The 19384-nt window shown below is 44.1% G+C and overlaps 1 protein-coding gene across 11 annotated transcripts; it reads left to right on the forward strand.

Moving 5' to 3' along the window:
• The first annotated feature begins 318 nt into the window (after positions 1-318).
• Positions 319-19214, forward strand: LOC120817926 (protein-methionine sulfoxide oxidase mical3b). 11 transcript variants are annotated; one of them, XM_078100900.1, is made up of 33 exons: positions 319-406; positions 1067-1418; positions 3356-3563; positions 3643-3759; positions 3967-4068; positions 5183-5338; positions 5451-5551; positions 5751-6008; positions 6968-7083; positions 7384-7510; positions 7591-7684; positions 7775-7922; positions 8920-9149; positions 9299-9399; positions 9490-9543; positions 9630-9788; positions 9952-10065; positions 10357-10431; positions 10776-10935; positions 12315-12397; positions 12753-12825; positions 12974-13148; positions 14005-14171; positions 14745-15371; positions 15454-15527; positions 16069-16143; positions 16645-16695; positions 16794-17039; positions 17198-17291; positions 17366-17416; positions 17696-17795; positions 17977-18050; positions 18122-19214. In XM_078100900.1, exons 2-33 carry the CDS (start codon positions 1152-1154, stop codon positions 18280-18282), a joined length of 4638 nt encoding a protein of 1545 aa, XP_077957026.1. In that variant the 5' UTR covers positions 319-406; positions 1067-1151; the 3' UTR covers positions 18283-19214. The 11 variants fall into 11 exon arrangements, with proteins under 11 accessions (XP_077957026.1, XP_077957029.1, XP_077957028.1 ...); XM_078100903.1 differs by having other exon boundaries at positions 9952-10032; XM_078100902.1 differs by having other exon boundaries at positions 9955-10065.
• The last annotated feature ends 170 nt before the right edge of the window (positions 19215-19384 follow it).

Raw genomic sequence — 19384 nt, forward strand, 5'->3', positions numbered from 1 at the left:
ATATGTAAATGTTTCCTATTGTCTATCATTTTTATTTAAATAAAATGAACTTTTGGATTGTTCCATCGTTGGGTGAAGCATTATGATTTCATATATCTTTTGGAAGTATTAAAGTAAGGTTTTCAGCCGGAAGTAAATATATTCTCTTTCACGTAGTTAATAACTCCACCTTTGGCCTGGTGGTGTTGCTGGTGGGTCTGTAGACGATGACGATGACGATGATCTCACCTTAATCTCGTTAGCTCGGACACTCCGATTAAAGATCACTGTCTATCCTCTGGGGGCGGAGTCTGCTGTCCACTGACCCGCCCCTTACTTTAGAAGCTGTGTGTGTGTGTGTGTGTTGGATAAGTAGATTTTGACGATGGCTGGCAGCAGTTGCAGATGGACAGCAGCTCTCTGAGACGTAAGTAAACACTGATGCATTCAGCACATTCAAAGAATCCTGATGTATTCTTAGACGTTGTTCCTTTATGTGAACTAATTACCAATAATCCTGAGTATCCGAGTGCTTATAGGTGTGTTCTTAGCAGACAGGTGTCCCGTCTACAGCAAGGTTTGAGCTCCACTGTTAAAATCCGTTTTAGATGAATGTTTGAATAAACATTATTTATCTATTTGGTAAATGTATTAAAACAAAAACATAAGTATTATGTGATATGTTATTACATCATATGTTCTAGTCTTAATGTGTTGTGTGTGTGTGTGTGTGTCGCGCGCTGGTGCTTGGTACTGATGGATCTGTTCTCTATAAACCTCTTTGTTGGGATTCTAGTCTGGATGTGGACACACACACATTCACTTAGACAGGTCATGTGACTTGGAGACAGTGGCGTCATTACCACTCAGTGTATATATTGTGGTTGATGGTTTCAGGTCTTAACCGTGTAAAAGTATTTTAATTTCAAATATTGAGGTATAAATATACAATGTGTCAGTTATATATTTTAAAGACTTGACTATTGAGGGAGTCTTTATTTGTTGGCTAAACTGATCTGCCCGAAAGTGACTCATACTACTTTTCTTTTTTGTTTTTGTTTTATTGTTACTTTCCGTTCTGCTACAGAGTGAGACCGCTCTCAGGTATCAGAAGGCGAGCTGGACATCACATCAGCTGGTGACATCCTCCCGATGGTGCTGCTGCGGTCACCATGGGAGACGAGTCGTACCCCCAGTGTGGAGCTCAGAAGCTGTTTGATGCGTTCGTGACGGCATCAACCTGCAGGGTGGCGCTGGGCTCCTTCAACCAGCTGTGTGACCATCTGGCGCTCGACCGTGGCGCCGCGGAGCGGCCACTGTACCGGCCAATCAAACGCCGCCTCAACTACTGGAGGGCCAACGCTCTGTGGGCCAAACTAGACCGAAGAGCAAATCAGCAGGAGTACCGAAAGGGGGACAGAGTCTGCAGCAACACCACTGTATGTTTCTTTATATATATCTTTATACATATATAATAGGGCTGTTAACGTTAACCTGTTAATCTATGAGATTATTTTGGCTGAGATTAATGCAACGTAGTCAACGCAGCTCTGTTTCCTTCCGGTGTGCATTGGCCCCTGAAGCCGCCGCGTGCTGCAGCCAGTTAGACAGAGAGGGCGAGATGGTAGCTGAAGAGGAATTCCTCCCTTTGTCAAACAGAAGTGGGACGAGTGGCAAACGGACCACTTTAGAAGTGATAGTGCCCGGAAAATTCGGTAGCAGCTAGGCTACTTCCATCTCAACATCTACCTGCAGAGGACCATCACGGTGTCCCTAAAAGACAGTGGTTTGGTAATCGTCCTGCCTCAATGCATTTTAGTAGTAGTTAAGACAACTTGTAGAAGTTCAAACTGAGCATCAGAATGGGGAAGAAAGGGGATTTAAGTGACTTTAATGTAGATGGTTGTTGGTGCTGGACGGGCTGGTCTAAGTCTGTCACAAAATGCTGATCTTCTGGGAAAAATGATAAAATATCCAGTGAGCTGCAGTTTGTGACAAAAATGCCTTGTTGATGTGAGGGCTCTGAGGAGAACGGGCAGACTGGTTTTTAGATAATCGAGCAGTAACAGTAACTCAAAAACACTTGTTACAACCAAAGAAGGCAGAATACCATATCAACGTACAACACCTGGAACCTTGAAGAGACTGGCTACAGCTGCAGAAGACCACACCAAGGGGGGGTCTCTCCTGTCGGCTAACAACAGGAAACTAGGACTACAATTTGCACATGCTCATCGCAATGGGACAATAGAAGATTGGAAAACGTTGCCTGGTCTAATGAGTCTGGATATCAGCTGTGATATTCAGATGGTAGGGTCAGAATTTGGCGTAAACAACATTAAATCATCGACATCATCCAAACTGGTTTCAATGAGTTCCGTATACTCCAATGGCCTCCACAGTAACCACATCTCCATGCAATAGAGCACTTTTGAGATGTGGTGGAACAGGAGATTCGCATCATAAATGTGCAGCCGACAAATCTGCAGCAACTGCGTGATACTACCATGTCAAACTCGAAAATGGACCAACATTTTTTTTCAACCTTGTTGAAATTATTCCAACAAGAATTAAGGCAGTTCTGAAGCAGAAAGAGGTTCAACGTTTTTCTAGCAAGGTGGACCTAATAAAGTGGACCTGGATTTGCATACAGAAACACCCCGCCAGCGCCTTATAGGGGCATGCAACTAAATAGACGCATGCACAATCGACAGTCTCCACAACCTCAGACTACTTTAAATCATGGCAGTGCGGAGAGTGAGCACCTTGTCTTGTCTTGGGTATCAATCCACCGGGTCACGCCCCTTTGTCCCTCACAGAAAAAAATATCCAGTTATTACACTTTTTGTCATGGTTGTGCCATTTTCGGGGGCAAGAATACAGAATTGACACATACACAGAGAATGCATCAAGGCTACTCAGAGGTTGTCTTCTTCGGAGCAGAAATCTATAATTGGAAGATAAACATAGACAAACGGGTTGAGGGCTGTGGCAAAATCCAAGTGCTGGTTATCGACCTTGGATATAGTCATCATCTTAGGCACCCTAAGATTAACTGGTCATTGACGTACAAACATCTGACAAAGAACACAATGTGCCTCTATGTGAGCAGCCAGACTCTCTGTCATCTAACTCAGTGGTCCCCAACCACCGGTTTCTGGATTCTCTCCTAATTACATGCACTTGTCCCATACATTTTCTAAGCGTCATCCATTTTTTTCCTCGTATTTATCCGCCACACCTTCAAGACCGGACCGCTAAATATAGTCCAACATGAAACTAGCCCATGAGCCGAAAAAGGTTGGGGACCACTGGTTTAACTAACATTGACTACGGAGAAACGTTATTTGTGGCATCTGTCTCTCTGATTGGTCAGTGTGTGATCATTGGGGCGGGGCCCTGCGGCCTGAGGACGGCGGTTGAGCTGAGCTTCATGGGAGCTCGGGTGGTGGTGGTGGAGAAGAGAGACTCCTTCTCTAGAAACAACGTGCTCCACCTGTGGCCCTTCACCATCCATGACCTGCGGGGCCTCGGGGCCAAAAAGTTCTACGGAAAGTTCTGCGCTGGCTCCATTGATCACATCAGTGAGTCCATAATCTGGTGATTTTGACTGATGGCGACAGTTGGACCCTCCAATCAGCACCACCTGTATTTTGTCTGCAGGTATCCGTCAGCTGCAACTCGTCCTGCTGAAGGTGGCCTTACTGCTGGGGGTCGAGGTCCACGTCAACGTGGAGTTTAAGAACCTGTTAGAGCCGGCAGAAGACCAGCAGGGATGCAGTGAGAGTTTTTTAAATGAGAATGTTGAACCTTAGAGTGTACTTACCTTTGAAGCCTGCTTACCTTTCTCCCTCCTTTCCCGTTTGCATGCATACCTGTCTCCCTGTTTACCTGTCTTCTTGTTTACCTGCTTACCTATTTGCCCGCTTACCTCTTTACCGCTTGACCTGCTTACCTGTCTCCCTGCTCACCTGTTAACCTGTGTAGAGCTGGGCTGGAGGATGGAGGTGAGTCCGAAATCTCATGCTGTCAATCAGCTGGAATTTGATGTTGTCATCGGAGCAGACGGACGCAGGAACGCACTTCCAGGTAAACTGATGGGAGGTGACTGAGTTCTCTCTAAAAGTTGGTAGAACAAAAAGTGTCAGGTGGTATGCGGTATGCACCGATTTCAGGAGTGGCATGCACAGCTGTGTATCCCCAAGGCAGTTCACACTTTATTTAGGAAAACATTTCTTTTTCATTAGATCCAGAGGGAAAATACACTGCTATGAATTCCAATCATACTGCTGTTGGTGGAAAATGGTTAAATGTTGAATCAGACTGCCATGCCGATCATGTGCAACCCAGTCATCAGAAGCTGTGTCTCAAAGCTAGAGTGACAAGACGCTGTACTGTGCTACCTTGTGAATAAAGTTGGAAAAAAACATTCATGGCATCACAGGTCTAAAATGTGTTAATCTGCATGGGATTTGCATATTAATAAGGAGGCGGGGACATGCCACTCCTGAGATCAGTACCTCCCGCTCATGCCATTGGTACATGACAATCACCTGCCACATTTCAATCTCAACGTCACTCCTAAAATTCAAGTACAGTTTAACAAAACCCCAGTCCTAGGTTTAAGTCTGTTTCTGACGTTACATTAAGTCTGAGAAAATAAAGCTTAGTAAAAACTTGTGTCTGATTCTTCCGTCAAGGATTGTTTACAACTTTTAAATATCCCGTTCGTCTTCAACATGTAAACGTGTTCAGCTCAGTGAAGTCGATTCTAACCACTGTTCTTACAAGCAGGGGCGGACTGGCCATAGGGGATACCGGGAAAATGGTATAAACATTTTACGTTATAAAAAAAATCAAATTGATGTAGTTTCTTTGTAATCATCCAAAATGTTTATATGGATATTTTCCCAAGTAGGCCCCTGACTGGTCGATACGTGCGATGCAATAAGTGGGCCGGTCTGACAATAAGTCCTGGGCCGCTTTTTTCCCCCAGTCCGCGCTGCTTTCAAGTTAGTGTAAGGTTCTAAGCCTGCTCACCAGCTTCATGTAAAGGTGAGAAGACGTTCTCACGGTAAAATGCTTTAACCTCAACTTACAACCTGAAGAGTTTGATAACTTCTATATAATTAAATGAAATTCACAAATCCTCTGATATATGTCATGCTGGTTCTTACCAAATTATTTTCATGTTGTCATACAGGTTTCAGGCGTAAAGAGTTTCGGGGGAAGTTGGCCATTGCCATCACAGCTAACTTTAAGAACAGACACACCTCAGCCGAGGCCAAAGTGGAGGAGATCAGCGGAGTGGCTTTCATCTTCAACCAGAGGTTTTTCCAAGAGCTTCGACAGGAAACTGGTACGAAACACGAATCACATCTGGTTCCTCTTTTTTAATAATGTCATTATGAAAAGCTAATGTTCATTATCACATTTGGGACATTTGCTCCTTTTTTAATATCATATTTCAGGAATCGACCTGGAAAATATTGTTTACTACAAAGATGACACTCACTACTTTGTGATGACGGCAAAGAAACATAGTCTGTTGGAGAAAAGAGTCATTAAACAGGTAAATCACACACCTGTAAACGTGGGGGAAACTGGTCATTAACCAGGTAAATCACACCTGAATACATAAGAGCAAAGATTCATTAACCAGGTAAATCACACACCTGGATAGACAACAAAAGTCTCACTACACTACACTCAAGGAGAGACCAATATAATTATCTTCCTCTATCTATCTAATCTATTTATCTAATTATCAGGACTTCGCAGAGACCGAGCTGCTTCTGTCTCGGGCAAATGTGGACCAGAATGCATTGCAGGCGTATGCCCGCGAGGCTGCCAACTTTTCCACCAATCACCAGCTGCCGTCTCTGGACTTTGCCATGAATCACTGTGGTCAGCCGGATGTCGCCATGTTCGACTTCACCTGCATGTATGCTTCGGAGAATGCCGCCATGGTTCGCCAGCGCCAAGGACACCAGCTGCTGGTCACACTGGTGGGAGACAGTTTACTGGAGGTGAGACAGGTGCTTGCTCAATAAACATGATCATCATCATTTAGTTATAGGGGTGTAACAATTCATTTTAACAACGATCCGTTTCTTGTAAGGAAATCAGGTTTAAATTAATTATGGATATTATAAACAAGCAAACAAACAATTAATGGCAAATGTATTAACCTTTTATTTGAATCAAGTGCCATTTTCAATGTAAACATTGCACAATAGTTACACAATGTTTGGATCAATTCACAGAACCCTGGATTTTCAACCACATTGTCGGGTCGCATGTCTTTACAGATAAACTTGTTACTGTGATGTTGAGTTTGGTGCTGGCGAGGCCTGAGGCGTCTGCAGAGCTGAGTTACCTGCTGCTGCTGCAGCGGTGACGCTGCTAGAGGTCCTGACTGTCGCCGTTGTTTAATCCCACGGCGCCTTAGTAGACGGCCGGAAAGATTCCTCGTGTTTCTGTGTTTTTTTATTTAGCTTCTACATATTCTACAAACAGCGAGCGACTTATTTAGAACACCTCCGTGTTTGCAAAAGCCAAAATGTTTCCACTGGATCGATAAGTTGGTTTGTAAATGTCTCGCTCGAAGTCGTCTCCTCCACGCTGTGTTTTGTTGTTCAGAGTTTCGCGCGGCGGCCGCTGCGTACTGATGACGTCACAGACAGGCAGACTGAATCGAGTCTAAAGTGCTAAAAAACAAACAAACAAACACACATCTATACCGTTTTTGTACTTAAATCCAATGTGCAGTTTCCAAGTATCGATACAAATCGCTGATGTACTATTTCAATCGATTTGTAATCGATATATGTCGTCCGGAATGCCGATTTGCGGAGCACAGATCGATTCAGTTGGATCGCAGGAATATTAATCGATTAATCGATTCAGTGGATGAATCGTTACACCCCTATTTAGTTACCAATATTAAATACATAATACCTCAATGACCACATTGATTTGTCTGTAGCCGTTCTGGCCGATGGGAACAGGAATAGCTCGAGGGTTTCTGGCAGCTCTCGATTCAGCCTGGATGATCCAGAGATGGTCTCAAGGAGAAGCTCCGCTGGACATCTTGGCAGACCGGTACATGCATACTAAAATCATATATACTAAGAGTATGTCTATACTATTATGATATGTATACTATAAACATATCTAACTCATTACTATGTATATACCAATATAATAATAACAATGGTGGAGAGTGGATGTCATTAGGTCCAGCCCTAACTACAAACCAGATCCAGCCCTAACAATAAACCTGAGCCAGCCCTAACTACAAACCAGATCCAGCCCTAACAATAAACTGGAGCCAGCCCTAACTACAAACCAGATCCAGCCCTAACTATTTTCCTGAACTGTTCCTTCCTGTCGGCCCCTTAGAGAGAGTCTATACCGTGTCCTCCCTCAGACAACTCAGGAAAACCTTCAAAAGAACATTAGTCTTTTTACAGTTGACCCGACAACAAGATACCTGAACATCAACCTGATGCTCATCACTCCTGCTCAGGCAAGCACATAACCCCCTCACAGGTACACAATTTGTGGAAATTAGATATGTTTAAGCACTGAGCAGTTTTGGTCTTTCAGGTGAGACATCTGGTGGACACAGGTGAGGAGACGGGGCTTAACACAGACAGGGGTGAAATCAACCACCTGCCATCTCCCAGATTCTTCGAACAGAGTGAGTTCCTACTTTATCACCAGTAAGATTGATAATTATTGTTTGAGTTATCGGTGATGTGATGGTCGCCTGTCTCCTCATCTCTGATAGGTTCTTTCTCTGAGTCCAATAAGCTGCTGATTTGGTGTCAGGAGCACACTCGTGGTTACCGCGGCGTTGCCGTTAGCGACCTAACTACTTCCTGGAAGAATGGCCTTGCTCTCTGTGCACTCATCCACAGATACCGACCTGATCTCATGTAACAGTAATCAATATTATTATTCTCATAATGGTACCGACCAGGGCTCCTAACCCTAACCCTTCAAATGAGGTTAGCCGGATCCTTTTCAGGATAAGATGACGTTGATCAGGCTTTTTGGTTCCACAAAGCAAGTTTGGCAAAATCACCACAGCAACACATCGAGAAGACCCTCACGAGCTGTACATGGTGAACACCACACGCCACAGCTGAGCATTCACTGTCCCACAGACTGTCCCTCATACTGTCTCACACACTCTTATACTGTACATTTTTATACATTGTTAGTGATGCAGAGAAAGCCGCTTCATGTGGGGCTGTTCGTAAAGTTCTCTTTGTGTATTTTGTCAAGAAATGCTGGATGTTCCATGTTTCAATGCCTTAAATGATTGAATTTGTGATAATGAATAATAGATACATACTGATCTGCCCATATACAGATTCACACCCTCACAATGAAACTCTTAGTTCTATATGGTCATCTACACATACGTGTATATAAATATATATGATACATTAGTGCATATAGTACATATATCCTCACGAGTATCTATTGGTTCATAAAAGTAAGAACATTTAAATAAATATAATCTGATTGATTAGAGTGATGAGGCACTTCAAATGAGCCTATACATTTAAACACGTACGCATTTAACTTGTCTGTGATACTTTGTGGGGCTTGTAGCCCTCTCAGCGGGAGGGAGATGGTAGTTTTTGCCATGATGTCTGTACACATGTGACATCCTCTGTTCTGAAACGGTCACATTGGCACAGGAATAACTCACCCCAAAAATAAAAAACCCTTTGATGGGGGGGGGGAAACCTTTACTGAGAACGGCTAAGGAGGATCCCTCTGCCGGCCACACTCAATAATCAATATGATCAATATTATTATTATGTCATAATGGTGCCAACCTGATCACATGAAAGAATAATCAATATGCTTACTGTCTATCTGCCTACTTGTCTTGCTGTCCTCCTCTCTGTCTGTCCTCAGAGACTTTAACTCTCTGGACCCGTCCTCAGTGGAGGACAACACTCGCCTGAGCTTCGACGTGGCTGAACGTCACTTTGGAATTCCTCCTTTGATGTGGGTCGACGAGATGAATTCTGTAGAAGAACCGGACTCTCTGTCCATGGTGATGTACCTGAGTCAGTTTTACCAGCTGCTGAGAGACAAGCTGCCCCCTGCTGGTCGGATCAGTAATCAATATTATCATAACAAAGGTACTTGAGTCAGTTTTACCAGCTGTTGAGAGACTACAGATTGTAATGATTGTCATAATGGTAATAACTGTAATAATTTTTAAATTGACAATAACTGTAATAGTTGTAAGAATAACTAATATTGTAATAATGGTCATTTCCTGTTTCAGGTGATCTGGCTCACATAGCTGACCTGAAATCAGCTCTCCTCACTCCGGCCTCCCTGCTCAGCAGACTGGGACTCAGTCCGTCCAGGAAGAGGAACCCTAAGGTCCTTCCAGAGTCATGCAGAGACACCAAGTCCACCGCTCGGTGTCAGCTAGTCTCTGACCTTTGACCTTTTGAGCCTTTGTCTCTACAGGAGCAGAGCGACGCTGTTAGCAAACGAAGGAGGACCAGTAGGGAGAGTCGAGAGGTCAGGAGGTCGCTTTAGTTTATCAACCACTCTTCAGTGTTTCTATTCTATTAATAATAAAAAAGTTGCATGTTCCCTGTTTCCAGTCATGTGACCTGACCGGCAATGATGTCAACGAGGTGTGCGACCGGGCCGTGGTAGGCGGGTCCAATTGCTGCAGAGTGCGTCTGATGGCCAATCAGTTGCAGGCGAAGCTGGATGAGAGGAGCTCTTCTTCTTCTGATGCAGCAGCCCTGCGTCGACAGGTGATCTTTTAGAGAGGCATCAAATTTCTGATAAATAAAGTTTGGAAAGTTTGAAAATATTTTTTCATTATAATATATAGATGTTGATATATTGATATAAATGAATATTGATATAAACAACCTCATTAATCAACAATAAGACTATGTGTGACTCTTGGACCAGCAGGGAGAGCTTTTGCCCCCCCCTCGGTCTGAAGACTGTCCGCCAGCTGAATCGCCAGGTCAGACGTTATCATGGAGACCGGTAAAGATTGGTAGTGAGAAAAGACCAAAGGAGGTCAGTAGAGACCAGGGGAGACCAGTAGAGACCACAAAACAATAGTAAAGACTGGTAGACCGCAGTAAATACCAGTAGAGAATGGGAAATGACAGTAGAGACTACTAGACACCAGTAGAGGCCAAAGGAGACCGGTAGAAATGAAAAGAGACTACTACACACCGATAGACACCAGAAGTAAACAAAAGACAGATGTAATTTGTTTTTGACTGTAGAGTTATCAGTTGGTAGTAGTACTAAAGTTTTAATGCATAGTACTACTCCAGAATATGTGAACTTCTGTCTCTTCAGAGGAAACGGACCCTCCAACAGGAACAGATGAGCTTTCGATTCAAAGAAAGGATCAAGTCTCAGTCTGAAGAGCAGGTACATTGCTGCACTGCATTCTGGGTGATCTGAATGTTGTACATGTGATGCGTTAATGTGAGCTGTGACTTTAAGAAGCTTACTCACGTTGAAGTGAGGAGTCAGCAGTTGTGCGGCTGAAGGTCCTCAGGGAGAAGCGGTGCATGTGATCAATCTGCCGATCAATAACAAACTCTGCACTGTGAAGAGCATGAATAGTTCCTATTGATTCTCTGCAGCCGGACTTCCCCTGTCTGCTGACACCAGCTCCATCTCACCCTTCAGTTGGGAGCCAACCCCAACCTGTCTGCCTGTTTGTCTGTCCCTACCTGTCTGTCTGACCCCACCTTCCTCTCTGTCTCCAGTCCTCAGGCTGCCGCTGTGTGTGTTTCTTCTGTCAGAAGAGGGTATATCTGATGGAACGTCTCAGTGCAGAAAGTCTGTTCTTCCATCGCAGCTGCTTCCAATGTTCCTCCTGCAGCGAAGGCCTGAGACTCAGCACATACGCCTTCGATCCCCTGCTCCGTGAGTCCTCACCGATCAATACCTACAGCCTCTTAATGTGTCATCACTGTCCTCACCGATCAATACCTACAGCCTCTTAATGTGTCATCACTGTCCTCACCGATCAATACCTACAGCCTCTTAATGTGTCTTCACTGTCCTCAACGATCAATACCTACAGCCTCTTAATGTGTCTTCACTGTCCTCACCGATCAATACCTACAGCCTCTTAATGTGTCCCCACTGTCCCCACCGATCAATACCTACAGCCTCTTAATGTGTCCTCACTGTCCTCAACGATCAATACCTACAACCTCTTAATGTGTCTTCACTGTCCACACCGATCAATACCTACAGCCTCTTAATGTGTCTTCACTGTCCCCACCGATCAATACCTACAGCCTCTTAATGTGTCATCGCTGTCCTCACCGATCAATACCTACAGCCTCTTAATGTGTCTTCACTGTCCCCACCGATCAATACCTACAGCCTCTTAATGTGTCATCGCTGTCCTCACCGATCAATACCTACAGCCTCTTAATGTGTCTTCACTGTCCCCACCGATCAATACCTACAGCCTCTTAATGTGTCTTCACTGTCCCCACCGATCAATACCTACAGCCTCTTAATGTGTCTTCACTGTCCCCACCGATCAATACCTACAGCCTCTTAATGTGTCTTCACTGTCCCCACCGATCAATACCTACAGCCTCTTAATGTGTCAACACTCTCCCCACCGATCAATACCTACAGCCTCTTAATGTGTCAACACTCTCCCCACCGATCAATACCTACAGCCTCTTTATGTCCTCACAGTTCTCATTGAAGGGGCTTAATAATGATCCCTGCTGTACGTCCACATTCTTTGTTCTTCAGTTTAAAGCATTTTCTGTCACATGTCACATCTGTCATAGTAGTCATGTGTTTCACATGAGCAGCCTGAGGCTCATGTCCGATCACGTGAACCTGATCACATAACCCGATCACGTTAACTAGATCATGTTAACTATACCATGCAACCTAGATCAAGGTTATATGTTACCCAGATCATGGTACCCACATTTGATCTTGATCCTGTTAACCGGATCTAGACCCGGTTAATGTGATCTTATCTAGTTAACTGCTCCACACAGAATCAACAAAACTCTTTCAATGTTCTATCAATCAGTAAATTATATTTTATGGTATCTGTCTGTCTTGTCTGTGTATATAGTGCATTCTACACACACTATATCCACAATGGCTTCTCTTGTTAAAGTTGTTGAGTTTCTCAGCAGCCAATCAGAATGAAGCTGTCACATGACATGACGCTTGAAGCGTGAGGCGGGAGCTGTTTGTGTGTTGTATAAAACAGGAAGAAGCTCAGTTTTCACCCATTGCGTCTCTTCTTCTGATTTCAGGGAGGTTCTATTGTCTCCAGCACTTCAACTCTCGGCTGAGCGCCACCACGCCCAACCGAGCCACTTCCCAGCGAGCTTCCATCGTAAGAGAACTCCTAATTGATCTAATGAAGCAAGTATGAGACAGTGTGAAGAGATGAATAGCTTATCTATCAGTTAGCAGTGAGAGTCAGTGTGTTTCATTTATCCACAGGCGTATCCGGGTTAACTTTGAATCTGTGGCAGAAAGAATGGGCGTGTTTGTTTTAAACACAGGCATCTCTGGGTTAACACTGGATCAGTGGCAGAAAGAATGGCGTGTTTGTTTTAAACACAGGCATCTCTGGGTTAACACTAGATCAGTGGCAGAAATAATGGCGTGTTTGTTTTAAACACAGGCATCTCTGGGTTAACACTAGATCAGTGGCAGAACGAATGGCGTGTTTGCTCTATCCACAGGCGTCACTGGGCTCAGCTCCTTCACTATCCTCTGCAGAATCTCTGACCTCTGCTGGCGACCGTCGTCCCTCAGGTGAGCTCGGTTCACCTGCATCATGCTTTCAGTCTTCATACCTGTCATTGGGTGTGCTCCTTAAACTGGAATTAGTGTGTTATTTAGTGTGTGTGTGTGTGTGTGTGTGTGTTCTTGTGTGTGTGCGGCTGTGCTGGTGTATTGGCAGTGGTTTCTGTGATGGTGGAGACGCCGGAGAGGATTGAGCTGGAAAAATATCGGCGGAGATCGACAAAGGTGGAGACAGAGCAGCTGGATGAGCTGCAGGAACCCGAGGAAGTCTCTGAGGAGACTCTCAACCGGTTCAACCTCAGCATGGATGAGAAAGACCAGCACATATCTAGGTTGAAGTCTGTTATGTCTCTATATCTCAATCAAATTCCAGAAGCAGTTTGTTTTTCACTTTCTATTAATTTCTGATCTCTGAATTTACTTATCTACACAAATGAACGTCCCCAAGGTATTATGTATTCAATTCAATTAATTTAATTTTGTATAGCCCAAAATCACACATGCAACATTCTCTGTTCTGAAACCCTGATGTGGGAAAAGGAAAAAACATTTAAAGGGGAGAAAAAAGGCAGGAAACTAGAAGTGAGAATGTTGGAGGGGGGATCCCTCTCCCGGGGTGGACAGCCTATGGATGTCATGTGTACAGAATGAACAACGTAAAAGATGTACAGTACATTCAATTCCTACAACTGAAATGATACAAATATTGTGCAGCATATCCATAAGTTGTCCTATGGATATGCTGCTGCCCCATCAGACCACCAAAAATGGCAGATGCCACGACGAGTCCAAGACGGTCCTCAGTCTCCTCAGCAGATAGTCTGCTCTGATCCTTCTTATAGAATAATAATATTAATGATAATAGCAACAGCAGGTGTCAGCGGGGCCATGGCAGGAGGCAGGGACAGGGTCCAGATAGAACCACAATCTATGGAAACCTGTGAGGAGCGAAAACAACTGACTTTGGGAAGAAGCTGAATTAGTCATTTGCATTAATGAGATGTGAACTCTTATAGAACGAGAGAGAGGAGCTTAGTGTGTCCTAGGAAGACCTCCAGCAGTTTAGTTTATTGCAGCTTATCTAAGGGCAGGTCCAGGCTAACCTGCGCCCGCCTTAACTATAAACCAGCCTCCATACTTCTCTTCTCCTTCTTGTTCAACCTCTCCACTCGTGTTTGTCTGCTTCAGTTCAGAGTCTGAGATGGAGGAAGAGGAGGAGGAAGGCCAAGCTAATTGTCGTTGTCTGACTTCCGAAGAGGCAAAAACTTTGTGGAGGGAAACTCTGCAGCAACACCTCCACCTGAAACACGAGAAGGATGGCGAGGAGGACAAGGAAGAACAATCTAGTGACAGTGGTCTGTGGTCTTCATCGCTGCCTGTGTGTTTTAATGTTGTATTGTTGCTTCAGGAGCGATAGATTGTAGAATATGTGATGGACTGGGGTTTCGAGGAGGTTGGAGAAAATAGAAAAGAGTTTTGGGGGTTTAGAAAATAAGGACTGAATTCTAGATTGGTAGAAAGAGCTTTTGGCAGCAGAGATACCCTAACCCCAACCCGCCGACCACCACCCCTCGTCGTTAGGGAACAAAAGGTAGATTGCCCTCAGTAGAAACTCCTCAAAAGGCAAAAAAACAACCACTTGGTCACCCTTATCAGTGAACATTTGCTGTCTGCTGTTTTTACAACTGAAAGTTTCGAACATTCTGCTTTGCTTCAGAAGAGAAGGGAATCAGAGTTAGATCAGGTCAAACCTAGCAAATATAACGCTAGCAGTCATTCATTCAATCTAATGTAGCAGAATCTACAGTCCAGTCACTAACAAAATGTGAAAGCTAAAGCAAACTAGCAATCAAATGAACTTATAACAGCGGAATTTATACTCTATCCTGTGTACTCCTGATGTTCGTGCCTTCCTTTCTCCCTCCCAGAGGAGTTTACTCCTCTTCTCTCGCAGAGCATCTCATCGACAGCAAGAAGTCCCATTACACATGGTGACACACCTGTCCGCAGCTCGCCGTCTTGCATCACCTCCTTAACACCTTCGTCTGACACACCGTTCACCGACTCCTCCACCATGTCTGCCTCCGCCCCCAGTGAGGGCGGAGAAGTCTCTCCGCCCTCACTGCACACAGCTGTCGTTGACATGGACACAGTTGTTCAGGGGCAACCTACTGGAGGTAAGGGCTTGTTTGATGTCATCAGCCCTGAGCTGAAGAAGCCCCTCCTCTTTCACGGCAGCACGCCAGGGCCAGATGGTGAACGGGTGAAGTCAGAGAAAGAGGAGGCAGAGTCCGACGGTGTGAGGAAGAAAAGTGGACCTAGAGGAAACCACAACCTCTACCCTCGAGTCTTCCTGCCCCCTCAGAGTGGAGGCAAGGCACTTATCCCCCAGCTGAAGGGTCCCAAAGAGACTCCAACCCCCAGAGAGGTTGAGGTGGAAGGGGGAGGGGCAAGAGCCTTGTGGAGGTCTGTCTTTTCAGGAAACCGGATGGAGAAGAAGAGAGACATCACTTTACCTTCACAGAGGGGCACAGCCAATCGAAGGAGAGCTACAGGTAATGACTTCATCAAAAAACACAGTTAGGTCACAGTGATGAAATCATACATTACCTTTACGTATTGTATTGTTCTCTTCAGATGTTAGACGAGATCTGACAGAAGAGTCGGCTAAGGACACATCTTTTAAGCTGCAGAGATGTTCACTGAAACCAGTAAAAAACATCAAACACACCTACATCAATGGCATCATCAATAGTTCATATTTACATAAAATATTAACTTTGTATCATCAGAGCGGCCCTAATTATATCCCTGAACCAGCCCTTGCAATAAACCTGAGCCAGCCTTAACTATAAACCTATGCCGGACTCAACAATACACCTTACCTTGTCCTAACTATAAACCTGAGCCAGGACTATACAGCAACTGTTCACCTAAAGACCACATTTCTTCACAATTGCAGTCAATCTCGATCGACCGGTCAATCACAAAGGCAGTGCCGGTAGATCGCCTGCTATTGAAAAATAAATCCTGTCACACGGTTAGCCCGCGGGACCTAATGGAAAACTAATGCTAATACTAATTAACGATCCTTGCTTACTAACGGACACATTTAACTTCATTCAAAAGCAGTATTTTATAGGATTACAGACGCCATAAAGATGCAGTTGAATCTTTAGGGGCAGACTAATGACTGTATTTAATGGGTCCTCTGCGCTTCTCCGGTTAACCATCTCATTCTGATGTTTGTAGCTTCTTTTGGATATGTCTGATCTCACGTCTGAAGTCCAGAGGGTCACAATTAAAGAGGAGGAGAAGAAGCAGGAGGTATCAGCTGTCTTAATCAGTAAACTTTACTCTGTGATGTCCTTAGTGTTTTTGGTGGTTGGTGCTGTTTTTGATTTCACTTGATATTTGATTGGTCCAAACTAAACTGACTATCTGTTGTCTCATCTGATGTAAGACTCATCTCCACTGACTTCTGATTTGTCCCAAGGGACTGTATGCTGGTCATGACTGACTTGGGATCTTTGTCAACATTTTTGAACCTTGTCTAGGAGATTTGGACTGAAACTTGACTTGGACATGTTTTGCGTGACTTGAGATTGACATGACATTCAAGTGTCGTGTAGCTTGAGGGTGAGACTTAAACTTGAATCAACTGACCTGGACTGGTCTTGACTGACTTAAACCTTAACGTGGACTGGTCACACCGGAAACCGAGACTTGACTTAAACGTTTCACTGAAGACACAAAACACAGACATGTTAGTTCAGTGTTCTTAAAACCTGGTTTGGCTTGATTGTCTTTGTGCTTCCTGTCCCTCAGCGGACGTACGTTCCTCACGCTCTTGCTTTTAAGCGAGCATACGTCATCAAGGTACCGACCCGAATGCTCATGTGGTTTATGGCCTGCACCCCCAAGGTCACTGCTTGACGCTCTGTTGTGGATTCATATTGTGGTTTGTGTTGTTTCAGAAACGCTCTCTGGATGACAGAGCCCCCCTCCAGGGCTCTGATAGACAGTCCTCGTGTCCCACACAGGTGCTAGGGGTCCTGGTTCAGCAAAGGGAGCCGTCATGTCTAGATCTGAAGGAGAGCATGTTCCAGGGGGAACCAAAGGACGAAGACGAAGACCTGGATGCCAAAATCACCCGACGGGTTCAGAGAGCTGCTCGAAGAAAAGCCCAACAGGAACAGCTGAAGAGACTCCACAATGCTCAGGTGGGTCCACCTGAGGAGGCCTCAGGGAAAAGACCAGGTACACAATACTGAATGACTTCCTTTGAGGACAGTTTTGCTTTCTTAAGAGTTCTGTAGAGTCAGGTGCCAAACTTTTCTTTAGTGAGTCGGTTGCTCTTCAAGCAGATGTCTGTCTTTAGATGGTCCAGAGACAGCTGCAGCAGGTGGAGGAGGAACAGAGACAGCTTGAGGAGAGAGGAGTGATGGTGGAAAAAGCTCTTAGAGGAGAAGCAGGTACACATCTGTCTGCACATTAAACTACATTGTTTGTGTAACAAAGTTCTCACAACTCCATGTGTGTCTGTCAGATTATTGGGGAGAATCCAACGCGAGCAAAGACGTAGAGCTTCACCTGGAAGGTGAGTTTTCTGACCGTACATCAATTCATTTTATTTTGTATAGCCCAAAATTGCTAATTAAATATTTTCCTCTAAGGGCTTTACAGTCTGTACACATGCGACAGTACACCTGTACTGTAGTACTTTGTAGTACATCCTGTAGTATATTCTGAAGTGTACTACAGTGTACTATTGTATTCTGTGGTCTACTGTACTATAGAAAACTAAACTATAGTGTAGTGTAAAATAGTGTAATGGACGTTAAGTATTTTACTGTCGGACTGGTCTCTGTCTCCCTAGGACTAGGTAAACTGGATAATCCGGCTCTGATGCAGCAGTGGTTCCAGTTGGTCCAGCAGAAAAACTCTCTGGTGCGATATGAATCGGAACTCATAATATTGTGAGTATCTTACCTTTACATCATGGTTCTGGTAAGCCTGAACCTCCTGGATGTGGTTCATTTACCAGGATCAGGTTCATCAGAACCTACTAGATGCGGTTCATTTATCAGGTTCTGGTTCTGTTGAGAATCCGGACTATGTGGATCCTGGTTCTAGACTCTTGCTTCTGCTGTATTTCAGTGCTCGTGAGCTGGAGCTAGAAGATCGGCAGAGTCGTCTGCAGCAGGAGCTCAGAGAGCGGATGGCCGTGGATGGTAGTGATATGTTGAATTATCACTGTTATTATTATTATTATCATTATAATAATTATTGGCACTGTGTGCAGACCACCTAAAGGAGGAGTGGGAGCTGCTGGAAGAGCGTCTGATCCTGGAGGAGATGTTGGAGGTGGTGGAGCAGAGAGACTCTCTGGTGTCTCTGCTGGAGGAACAAAGACTCCAGCAACGACAGGAAGACCAGGAACTGGAGGAGGTCATGATGACCTGAGGACTGGGACTCAGCTGGACCTGAACTGGTCTGTACTGGTTTAAACTGGTCCAGTTCCTAATGCCACCCCAAAGGTTTCATATCAAAACTTTAGTTTTGATGTTCTTTGAGTTTTGAACCAAGATTGAAGTGAAGTTGAAATTGACCCAAAGTGTTTTATAGAATTCACTTAGCAATGTGTAGCCCACGTTGTTAACTATGTGACATTGTTGCCAACGTTGTTAGCTACGTCACATTGTAGACAATAGTCTTAACAATGTCACAAAGGTTGAAGGTAGACAATCTTGTTAACTATGTCATATTTAACCTTGTTAAATACGTCACATTTCGTCCCATTGCCGCTTTGCACATTGCATACATACATACATTGTTATCTACGTCACATTATAGCCCAAACTGTTAACTACGTTACATCATAGCCAACACTCTTTGCCATGTCACATTGTAGCCAACAGTCTTTACTATTTCACATTCTAGACAACAGTCTTCTCTACATCACAGCGTACGAACCTGAAGAATATCGGCTGAAGGAGCCCTTTCTAGACTTGGTGCATTTGAATAACGACAAGAACCGTGACGCTTTGTTCTTTTAAACATAAACAAGTAGAGATGTGGTTCTACACACAAGAACACAAGGTAATACATTTAGTTACTTACATTCATACGTTTAACTACTTAAATTAGTGTATAACTGATAGCTGGTGATTATATTGATATTTCCACCACATCTATATCTCAAATGATTAAAGATGCAGTATTAAACGTTGTGTGTCTTATTATTGTGTCAGCTGTTGATCCATTCTTCCAAACTTTACCTCACTGCCTTAAATAATCTAGACCTGCCATATTATTAACTGTTTATTAATCCTATTTCAATTAATGTGTCTCTCAATGTAACTATGCATAAAAAATAAAAAGTACTCTGACTTAAATGCTTTTTGTATGATAAAAGAATCATTCCGATTTCTATGGTTGTTTTGTTTTGTACAAATAGCTGAAACATTTGTGTTGGACTGGTTCTTATGTCCAATCAATATCACGCTTATGAGGGCAGTTGTACCACCTGGGGACTCAGGCTGTCTGAAGGGCAGGGCAGAATATA

The sequence above is a fragment of the Gasterosteus aculeatus genome, chromosome 4, assembly GCF_964276395.1.
Source record: "Gasterosteus aculeatus chromosome 4, fGasAcu3.hap1.1, whole genome shotgun sequence".
Taxonomy (NCBI): Eukaryota; Metazoa; Chordata; class Actinopteri; order Perciformes; family Gasterosteidae; genus Gasterosteus; species Gasterosteus aculeatus.